Source organism: Ursus americanus, chromosome 36 (genome assembly GCF_024610735.1).
Source record: "Ursus americanus isolate L20-20 chromosome 36, mUrsAme1.1.p, whole genome shotgun sequence".
NCBI classification, from domain to species: Eukaryota; Metazoa; Chordata; class Mammalia; order Carnivora; family Ursidae; genus Ursus; species Ursus americanus.
The window spans coordinates 16374419-16386561 of NC_142162.1; the positions used below are offsets into that span (position 1 = coordinate 16374419).

The window sequence follows — 12143 nt, forward strand, 5'->3', positions numbered from 1 at the left end:
AAAAATATAAGTGCTTTTTTAAAAAGAGTGGATTCTGGGGCACCTGGGTGGCCGAGTCAGTTAAGTGTCTGCCTTCGGCTCATCCTTCTACCTCTGACCCTCCTTCCTACTTGTGCTCTTACCCTCTCTCTCTCTTAAATGAATTAATAAAAATCCTTTTTTTTTTTGAAGATTTTATTTATTTGACAGAGAGAGAGAGACAGCCAGCGAGAGAGGGAACACAAGCAGGGGGAGTGGGAGAAGAAGAAGCAGGCTCCCAGCAGAGGAGCCTGATGCGGGGCTTGATCCCAGAACACCGGGATCATGCCCTGAGCCGAAGGCAGACGCTTAATGACTAAGCCACCCAGGCGCCCCAGAATTAATAAAAATTCTTTTAAAAAAATGTGTTTTTAATAAAAAAGTGGATTCTAAAAACTGTGTTTCACAATTCTGATTTGGTTAAATACAACTTAAACAAAAGACTATACCCTATCCTCATTAAAGACCCCTTAAGTTAAAAAATTTAGGGAATTAGTTCTTCCAGGTATAAACTCAAATTACCAAGATCTGTTCCTTCGATCCCTGGTAAGACATGTTGCAGTTTACATTCCAGTAGGCACTAAGACTATCAAGTCGTATAAGCTATAAAAGAAAAGTGAAAGAGGTCAGGCAACTAACATACGAAAACTATGAATCATTATTAAAAGATTATTCTCATGTTCACCCTAGAACTATCCAATTGCCATTCTGAACTTTTAAAGGAAAAAAATTAGGCAAAAATGGGGAAAAAACACGCATGCTATTCATAGACTTTATTATTAATCTTAGTATTTGGTAAATTGTGCTTCCAGCACACTATTTCCAAGGAGATTCATTCGTTCAATTATCAAATCTTAATTGAGAATTTACTATTTAACAGACTTCTATATGTTTTGCTGAATAAGAAAGACATGATTCCGCCAGTGGATATGAATGACTGTTTAGAAGGAGGGGTAACTATGTACAGCTTAGAACTTTAGTCAGTAATCTTGACCACAGAATATTTTTTTCTACAAATCCAATATCTCAATTTTCTAATGCTCCAAAAATACAATTTAGGAAATATTAATTTTATCTGATTTCTTTTGCTAGGTGAAGACCCTAAGCCTCGGAAAAGGTAAGTGATTACAGAAGGTCACACAGTAAGCAGCAGAGCCAAAACTAGACCTTACACTTTTAACTCATACTCCAATGGCACACTGGGCTCCACCGAGCTTTCAGAAAACTACCTTAAGTGTTTGTACCTAGAAAAATAACAAGAAATTCTTAATCCAGTCTAATACCTTGTATATAATTTTTTCTGCTTCATTTAATATGCATGGAGTCCAGTGTTCATTTGCAGTCTAAAAGAAAAAAATAACTGTGAAACAAAGTATATATATCATAAGACGGTATTCTAGTATTTATAAACTGTTACAAAATAACCTAGATAAAAGAAAAGACATCTAGCTAACCATGGCTACTGTGAGCTGTTTCCTTACATATCTCTATGACAAAATCAAAGGAACAGTGAAAATAGAATTGAAGAGGTTCTAATTTAACTGAGTTCATTCATCCAGAAAATAACTGCTGAGCTACCTTTGTCTGTGTGGAAGGAACTGGGTATGAATTAAAAAAAAAAAAAAAAAGAGCCTATAAAATAGTGAAGGTCCATATTCTTTTAAAAAATCAAATAAATAATTATTGCAAAGAAAACCACGAGAATATGGAAATCACAGCATGACCATATTTCTAGAAAGTCAGCATGATCAACAACTGAGCAGCCAGGGTGTTACTAATGGACTTATTAAGAAAAATTTCAAAGGAGTAGCAGAGTCAGAGTACAGTGGGTAAGGAGTCAGGAAAGGTGGGGAAACAAAGATTGTAAAGGTAGAGAATTCTCTCAAAAAGTTTAGTTAGAAAGAAGAGGAAGAGAAGGAAGCAGTTTAGATGGGGCCTAGGTGGAGTGGAAGAAGGCTCAGGAGGGTCTTTTTAATTTTGTTGTAAAAGACAGACTGGAATGTGTTTAAATTTAGCTTACAGGAAGGAGTGAGAGGAGGGAAAAGCGGGAGGGAGGGGAGCTGAAGATTTAGGAAAGAGAAGGAAATTGACGGAAAGAAAGAAAGAAGGGAAGAAAAAAGGCAGAGAAAAAGGAGGAAAAAAGGCTCCCAAGGATATGGGGAGGATGGGCTCCAGATCACCCTAGATGTAAGAGTTAGGTTGTAATTGGAAAGACGGAAAAAAGGAATGACATGGATACAGAAAGAGGTAAGTTTGGGGTTACTGTTGTTATTATAGCCAACGTAGCAGGTGAAGCAGGAATAACTGAGCCACACGTGTGCCAGATGCTTTACACAAACTATCTCATTTAATCATTGCAGAAATTCTAAATAAAGGTACTGTTTTATCAGTGAGTGAATGAAGGTTAGACGGAAGATCACCATGGTAACCAGTACAATATGTTACAGGTGCTATAATAAAATATAAAGGGGAGCGTAAAAGAAAGAATGATAAATTCTAAGAGGGAAGTGAAAAAGGAATGAGAAAGACAAGGTAATATCTAACAAAAATTAAAACCTGAACAGAATCACCAAGGAGACAAAGGGAAGAAAGTAATACAGGCAAAGAAAACAGCATGAAGAGTCTGAGAAAAGATACAGAGAATCAAACAACAATACACTCTAAGGAAACTACACATCATTCTTATGCACTACTATGCCTCTATCAGTCAATGAGAGATACATGATTATTCTGTAATTTTTTATTTTGTTGGCTAGAAGCTCAACATAAAATATTGTGCTCTTTTATGACTAATATTGGTAGTCACATAGCCCAAATTTATAACTAATATTGGTAGACTACCAATTGGTAACTAGAGATACCAATTATCTCTAGTCTTTATTATTGTATATTTCTTTTTTTATCAAAAGCCACTTAAAATTCATTTTGGAAAGAAGCAGAGGATAAACAGTATAATAAACATTAACTTCCTTAGCTCCCTTAACTTTGTTTCTCCAGGATTTTTTTTCCCCCAATGTTTCTGCTTTGGTCTTCAATTTGATGGATATCTCTACTTATCTGTAGGGAAATATCATTCTGAAGGCCTATATGTACCATGTCCTTTTTCTTTTTATGGAATTCCAATCCTCTTTTATTTCTCTTCCTGTTCCTTCCCTACTAAGGTCCTCTCCATATAACTATCATAAGACAGACATGTACCTACTATGATTTACTGTTCACTGTCCTTAACTTTAAAACATTTTCCTACCACTTAGTTGTCCACAGAAAACAGAGGGAAAAATGTCCAACCTGAATGTACACACTACCTATCCTTAAAGATCTTTAGGAGAAAAACAAAACTGCATTATAAAATACATAACCATAATAAATGACCTTATATATATCTCAATATAATACTCACAATAACACACACACACACACAAATACACACTGATAAGCCATTTGGAAATTCTATCTGCCTATACCAAGAATGAGAACATGATCTATAAAAATTTACCTTTCCCTATTTTCCCACATGTTTAAGATACAGCTTTTAATTCTTTAAAAATGTTTGGTACTGGTATTTCGATATTTCTTAAGTTCAAAGACAAAAATAGAGAATGTAATAACAGCATCACTATAAATTCTGAACCTCTAGAAAAACTGTAAAAAATCATACAAAAAATTAAATAGCTATTTGTATTGATAGTTGATTTTAGGCAATTCACCCTGTGACTTAGGAATATTTTACAGGTTTCACAAAAATTGTAAATAAGACCAACATTACCAACAGACTAAGTTCTCCCAGTGTGACACCAAATGAAAGAGGCTGCTGTGGATCAGTGACCTAGCAAAAAAGAAAAGGTAACGTTAAAACACACTGATGGGGAGAGTGAATTCATGTTCCACTCTGTACAATGGGCAACACAGGGCAATCAGTCTACAGGTAAGTCACATAGCCCAAATGGATTTGTGGAGAAAAATAGGAGAAAAAGGGAATAACATGGCTAGGATTATCCATATTTTATAGGCAGGACACTGATATGACACTTTCCCAGTGGAACTCTTTTCTGATGAAGTGAACTCTTTTCTAACTAGATTCTTGTTTAAGCAGTGAAAAACAGACAGTTTTATGTCTATCATTAAAGATGTTCTTCAAATATAAATAAAACAAGATGTCACAGATAATAACACTGTCACTAAATTACTTTTCAAACATTTATGATTTTCACACTTAGAAATGTGAACTCTTTAAGTCTTTAATGCCCTTAACTTTTCAAAAATGCTTTGTTAGGAAACTCCCAAGATTCTTAACATTCAATTTCCATAGTCTCTTAACCTATGAATTTCAATTTTCAATTTTTCAATTCTTAAGTTATATTGATACACCATGCTTACAATGTACCACAATGAGAACAATGTCATTGTTTTAGACATCATAAGGATGTCCAAATCATATAGAGTTTTTTTGGGCCATGAGAGAAACCAGGGAAACTCAAGAGAGAGGAAAAAAAACATAATGTTCTAAGTCATCCAAAGTATAGTCACATAGACCCTTCTCAAATGCAGGAAAAATGCATGCTCTAGAATAACTGAAAAGCACAAATAGCATTATGAGCTCAGTTTTTAATAACCTCCTTTATTCCCACACTCCTCTTTTTATACCTACGAACAACTAGCTCAAAATCACTTGCGCATATTTCAGAAGGAACTTTCCCAACACACAACCTCACTTGCTAAGCCACTACCCACAAACTATTGCTATCACCCAATGAGCATTTTTCTGATAAATTATTACTTTTCCTCCCCCACTTCCTAAACTCCATTTTTCACTATCCTACGTACAATAATTAAGGTAATCACATTGAAAAAGGAATGATACAAGAAAGATCTCTCTGCATTTTTAATTCTTTTCCTTTTAGATTATTTTAGCGTATTTTGTCAGTGATACCAACTTGAACATAATTGATGTACTTAGCCCACTCCTGTGCATCTCTGTATTTTTTTTATTAAAGAAAGAGAAATGATGTACCTTTCTAATTATACTTGCTCAGTAAAAAAAAAGCTTAGTTTAAAAGTTCAAATTGAGGTTCTCATTCATCAATATGCCATTAGTTTTAAGAATAATTCTTTCACTTCCTTGATATGTTGAGTTGATTTGTTTTGCTAAGTTTGTTTAAACAAGGGCATTGATGAGTTAGGTTTTTTGACATTTATTTGTTGACAAAGTTCAGTTTAATGACTACATAAAACCAAAAGGTAAAGTCAATATAAGATGGAGACAGTATATCTTGAAAAACTACAAATGTGTCTTACTGAAATTTAAGTTCTATAAGGAACTTATCGGGAAAAGAAAATAAATTCTATATATGTCAGTACTGCTTTAATTAAATCCAAATTTTGAAAGAGATAGAATAATATTTCCATCATCTTAGGTAAATGAAAAAATTCAAGGTTATTTTACATATTTTTCAAACTTTAAAACAGAGCAATGTATATCTAGCTTAAAATTAATCAGCAAATAGTTTTTAATCAACTAATGTTAAACTCTGGTTGTAAGTGAAGTGTGGTTTCTAAACATGCTTTTGCACATGTATGTGAGTAACTGTGCATGTTCAATCCAATTTGAAGGAATGTAAAGAGAACGGGACTAGCAGTCTGCTGACCTGGGGTTTAGGCCCCTCTCTCTAACTACCATTATAATTGACTGATTCCATCACCACTTGCAACTAATTTTTTTGTCAATATAGTTCCTTAAAGTTATAAGAGAATAAGTCTTAAGGCATTAAAATTCAAAATAAATAATAGAAGACAATCGGAGAATCTGTCATTTTACCTTTAGAAAGAAGCATATGGTGGTTTTGTATTTATACACACAAATGCCCAACAAAAAAAAAAGTGTGACACACGAAAGAAGATACAGTAGTGTATTCACCAGGAAAAAAAAAAATCTTGTATTTAAAATCCAGTACAGGTAACCCACAAATCAATAACTATTATAATAAAATATGCATTTAATTACTAACAAACTAAATGAATTGAAATTACTTACATCATCTTCATATTTAATGTGAATGTCTGTGATTTTTACTTGTACATTTTTAATAACTTGGGTTGCTAACTTTTCTAAAAATGTATCCTTTTTGGCTTCTTTTGGTTTATCTATAAAAAATAGAAAAATACAAGGTCAAGAGTTGAAATTCTCACATACTTCGTACTCAAATGACCAAAGGACAGCTAAGGCACTACTCAATAGAAAGGACAGCCTATTCTGGTGTCCTTGTTTGATCTTAGATTTTAGATTTTAATATGCACTTGTAACTTAAAACTTATTTTTGAAGTTACACTGTATCTAACATTCATTTTACCTTTGAAGACAGAAATCAAGTGGTGATGTGTATAAATAACACATGGCATAAAAACTACTTTTACCTACCTTTCGAGCGATCAAGACCTTTAAAAGGTTTCTTAAAATGTTTTTTGTGCTTTTTACGTTTACGTCCTTCTCAGTGGAAGCATTTTAGTGAGAAAAGGATAAAATTCAAGTTAGCAGACTAGAGGACAGAAAAGAAAACAAGAGAATTCTTCCTGACAGCAAATTTTGGTACAATTCACTTTACTTTATTCTAAACTAACCTGCTATTTCAATACAAACAGAAGTTCACACACCTTCTTTAGTCTAGAATAACCTTTAATCTAGCAAATAACTTGGCAAATACAATTACACAAAAACTGGGCAAAATATCCATCTATAAAGCCCTTCATAATATTTATGACTTTTTACAATACAAAGTTTAATTTTAATTTCAATGTTATCAAAATATTGGAAATGTAATAACAGAATATAAAACTTTCAGGGAAAGGCTTTCGTAGATATATGGGAGGGACACAGGAACACAAATGAAATGAATGGGCAGGCTGCTGACAGATGACTTCCCTGGATGATACATCTCATAAGCAAAAATACTTTAATGAGTTAAGGATACAAAAAACACCAAAAGGGCAAAAAAAAAAAAAAAAGTACACTGAACTGTACTTTGAAATTGGCTTAATAATTAATTCCTTTAAAAGCTCATCCTCTTTTATTTGGCACTGCCTCACTTTCATGGCATTAACCAATACCCATCTTATCCAAGTTACAAACCTCTACATTTGACTTCCTACTAGACATCATCTCTAGTCTGCACACAAGATGGTCTCTGTAGGTTTCCCCTGCCTCTAGTCTCCACTCTACCTCCTACTAAACATCTTTTCACAGTGCACCAGACTGATACCTTCTAAAATACCATTCACGGCCTGTTAATCCCCTGCTCAAAATTCTTCTAAAGGCTCTCTGCAGCCTGGCAGATAAAATGAAAAGGTGTATGCATGACACAAAGTTCCTTTCATGACCTAACCCCTAACTCCCTGTGCTGTTCTATCTCCTCTACTCATCCTTGAATCGGACACTTCAGAAACACTATTCTTAATTTCCAAAACAAGCCTAACATCCTAATGGCTAATGCTGCTCTCTCTATATATATATATAGATCATTCTCTGAACTTCAGTTACCCTCCCTGAAGTTCTTCACCAGGCAAACTCCTAGGAGGCTCCCAAATCGCAGGTCCACTAAGGCCTGTCTGAAGCCTTCTTCAACTATTTCAAGCAGCTCCAGGGCCACCTACCTCTACACTTTATATAGACTTCCACTAACCAGTGATTATACTGAAATCAAAATGTTTGTACAACTGTCTTGTCACCAGGCAGGACTCCACATTAGGGCAGGAATTATCCAGTATCTGGGCACAAAGCACATGATACACATCTGTTCAAATGAATCAAAAAATCCACATTGAACATTATAATAAAATATATAAGTTCAGTTCTTATTTTTTATATAGTATTTGACAGACTATACATGAAATTTGGATTGAAATTTTAAAATTGTTCTTCCTTGATATTTTAAAGCAAATTGTCCTGCCACTATAAAAACTATAAAGAACCAAATCCTGGATTTCAAGAATAAACCTTGAGTTTCAAGAGGAAGATATTTAATAAACACACAGAGAATCTGGACTTTGCTATTACCAGTATTTCTTGCCATAATGATGGTCCCTGAGTCTTTTTCATTCATAAATTAAACATTTAGAGAAAAACTGAGTTTTCAAAGAAATATGACTTGAAAAGAAACAAGAAAGCCAGAGTGGCCCTGAAAACCATCCCACTTGGCTAGAACAGCTTTCAGAAACAGGTTTAGCTGCCTGGGTTTAGATCTTACCATAACTCACTCTTCTCATCTTTCTGGCTTCACAACTGTTTTAGCTCCATGTTCCATCTTTGATCTCAACGTTACATGTATCATGTTTAAAACTTTCCAAATAGTTGCAAAATCTAATCTGACTGCTACACAGTTCTTTAAAGTTTCTATTTAATGTGATGGATACTAAATTCGTGATTCTTTTTTTTCTTTTATTTTTTAATAATATTTATTTTGTTATATTAGTCACCATACAGTACATCCCCAGTTCTTGATGCAGTGTTCCATGATTCATTACTTGCATATAACACCCAGTGCTCCATGCAATATGTACCCTCCTTAATACCCATCACTGGCCTATCCCAATCCCCCACCTCCCTCCCCTCTGAAGCCCTCAGTTTGTTTCCCAGAGTCCACATAAATTTGTGATTCTGTATCACTCTTTAAATTAGTCCTCAAATATCTGGGAATCGTGACACCTTTAATACACTTACTTGAGAACCCTTAAAAGTTTTTTTATTAGTGTGGGTTACAATTATTGATATTTACCATATTGGAAATCAAAACAGAAATTTTAAAAATATTTATTAATTCATATTTTAAAAAACATTACATAAAAAAAACATGTGATAGCACTGATAACACATATTTATGAAAATAACTACATTTTCCAAACAAAAAGTTGTAGTAAAAAGAGAAGCACTGTTTTACATTCTTACAAATCTCTTTAATGTCTGGCATGGCAGAAGACAGCTAGATTCACCTATCTCCTTCTGCCTTTGGTCTGCTGAAATGTTGTTTAGATTGAAGCACATGAAGAAAATCTGACCTAACTACAGATATGTAATAAAAAAGGGAGGAATATCCTCATGGTCTTTTCATGTAATTATGGATACTACACCCAAACTCAACAAGTAGTAATTTCTTAAAGGTTAGGTGCATTTTGGAATCTGAAACTCAATCAATAAATTTTTCATCTGAATTAAAATCAACTGGTCTACTTACACTTTAAATGGACCTTTGACACATACCTCCTTTTTTATCATGCATTGGTAATATGGAAATATTGCTTCATTGAATTATGCAGATTTTCTCAATGTTGAGTGATTTCATTATTTAAAATCAAAAATCACATTTGTTAGTATCACCACCAATCTCACCAGAAAAGTCTTTTAAGTACTGGCAAGCTGCCAAGCTCCAGGTGGCAAATACAAGTTTCCAAAATTCTAATTTTTGCTCAAAAACTAAAAAATCTTATTATTGGCAGCAAACATCATCAGTTTTTTTCTTGAAGTTGTTTTGTTAAACACCCAAACACCCAAATCTGAAAAATAGTCTGTCAATCACTCTTCCGTGTAAAATGGTTTTCCAGGGAAAAAGCAACTAGGTCAGCTGACAATTCAAACAATGCACAGGTATTCTTCCTTGTGACAATTATCCTACTTATCTGCTTACTGCCTATTTTCCTACTTTGTCACATAAAATATTAAAAGACACATACTCAAGAGCTTAAGTTTATTAAAATTAAATTTTTCCTATTCCATCAAAAACATTCATAAGTAAAACTAGTGCTCTTTTTCTTTTGTTTCATCTTATTTTTTACTGTGAGTACATGGTATTGAACAATACAATGGCTGCTAGTAAAGTTTGGTGCCACTACCCTGATTCATGCTAAGACAACCACAATTTTACCCAACATTGCTTTCACACCACCAGAACCAGTGGTGGCACAGTGAAAAATCACATTCTAGTATTATTATGAAAATAGTTTTGATGTTCTGAGAAATATGCTCTGGAATAATTTTTTTAAATGACATCAAATAAGGTAGGAATATACATCATAAAGTAAAAAGATGAAATGATCATGAGTCTACATTAAGTCCTAGCCAAATGAATCAGATATCATCAACAAAATTAACTATTCTCACTTCAGAGTCACCGATATTCTGGGCCCAGTTTTTTATCCAGGTTAATGCAGTGTTTTAAAAAAAGTAAACTCTGAATCAATTAGGTTTTGCTTTATAGTGACCACTGTCTGTTTTGGTTTTTTGGGGGAGAGGGATTGTTTTTACCACCAATGTTACCCAGTGATTTTTGTTATGACTTGTATGGGCACTAGAATTCATTTGTACCTTGAAGGCAGATTACTCCTAGGAGGATCAGAAAACACTGCCCTGGCAGACTGCAGAAAGTTGGTCTAATTATAACAAAATTAAACAGTGAGCCATGAGTATTTCCAGACTATCTTTTATATTAAAGTAATTGTAAGACAAATTAACATAGTCAGTTACACTTGCTCTTTTTCTTTTGTTTCATCTTATTTTTTACTGTGAGTACATGGTATTGAACAATACAATGGCTGCTAGTAAAGTTTGGTGCCACTACCCTGATTCATGCTAAGACAACCACAATTTTACCCAACATTGCTTTCACACCACCAGAACCAGTGGTGGCACAGTGAAAAATCACATTCTAGTATTATTATGAAAATAGTTTTGATGTTCTGAGAAATATGCTCTGGAATAATTTTTTTAAATGACATCAAATAAGGTAGGAATATACATCATAAAGTAAAAAGATGAAATGATCATGAGTCTACATTAAGTCCTAGCCAAATGAATCAGATATCATCAACAAAATTAACTATTCTCACTTCAGAGTCACCGATATTCTGGGCCCAGTTTTTTATCCAGGTTAATGCAGTGTTTTAAAAAAAGTAAACTCTGAATCAATTAGGTTTTGCTTTATAGTGACCACTGTCTGTTTTGGTTTTTTGGGGGAGAGGGATTGTTTTTACCACCAATGTTACCCAGTGATTTTTGTTATGACTTGTATGGGCACTAGAATTCATTTGTACCTTGAAGGCAGATTACTCCTAGGAGGATCAGAAAACACTGCCCTGGCAGACTGCAGAAAGTTGGTCTAATTATAACAAAATTAAACAGTGAGCCATGAGTATTTCCAGACTATCTTTTATATTAAAGTAATTGTAAGACAAATTAACATAGTCAGTTACACTTGCTAAAGGGATAGATTTTATTAAAAGAGAAACGCCTTTCAGGGTAATTTCACTCAATGCTGTGAAATTTGCCATGCAATTCTTCTTCCATTTGTCAAATGAACCTAAATATTAAAGAAGCTTCTAGCTGCAAAAGTAATTCTAACATAATGCTTATTGTTTACGTTTCTAGTACAGACCCCACTTGCCATTTAATCAAAACAAATTTTAAGTGTGACTAAGTTAATATAATAAACTCCAATAAAGTTATCGAAAATATAATCAAATACATCAAAGTATTTTTATAATATCAGAATTATTTTAATGTACTTGTATGTATTAAACTCCCTTCCATACAAAAAATCCTATTGTAAATCCTAAAGCAGTCAGCCTTCAAATCTGCCTTTTGTGAAGCCTCAAATTTCAATATGCTGTATAAGACCATAGTGCCTCTGGAGCTCCTACAGAGATAAAGCAAATCAGGAAGAATATGAAGAACCCCAGAGGAACACTTCTTATCAAGGCTCTAAATAAAGTCTCACTCACTAAAAAAGGTCCCATTTTATTGCTTTTTACAAGTCTGAAAACCACTGCTATAGAGAGGAATTGACTAATTGAGAAACTACTACCCTACAGAACCAAAGTCAGGAAGGTAGTCTGGATTTGAAAGTTATCTACAGATCGAACTGTAAGCTTCACAAGGACAGGAGATCATCTTTGCTTCACCCCATGAACATTCAGCATCCAGCACAGTGCTTGCCGTAAGAAGACACTAAATATTTAGTGAATGAACAAATGGCTACAAAAGGTTGGGAAATGGAAATGATGGTAAAGGAGAAAAACATGAATTACATTTCCATATTTTCTTTTAAAAAATGGCATATCATCAAATGGGCTCCATTAAAAGCTCA

The 12143-nt window shown here is 33.8% G+C and overlaps 1 protein-coding gene across 4 annotated transcripts in view; it reads right to left on the reverse strand.

The window, feature by feature from the left end:
- VPS13C (vacuolar protein sorting 13 homolog C) overlaps positions 1-12143 on the reverse strand; it is a 218369-nt gene that overhangs the window by 135259 nt on the left and 70967 nt on the right. For all 4 annotated transcript variants that reach the window (XR_006782128.2, XM_087859292.1, XM_045810443.2 and 1 more), the window contains exons 6-9: positions 6050-6159; positions 3785-3844; positions 1302-1361; positions 541-621 (exon numbers count right to left, since the gene is read on the reverse strand). Coding sequence is in view for 3 of the 4 variants with exons in the window: in XM_087859292.1 (XP_087715418.1) it covers positions 541-621; positions 1302-1361; positions 3785-3844; positions 6050-6159 (311 nt within the window). In the remaining variant the exon portion in view is untranslated. The remainder of the gene's footprint in view (positions 1-540; positions 622-1301; positions 1362-3784; positions 3845-6049; positions 6160-12143) is intronic.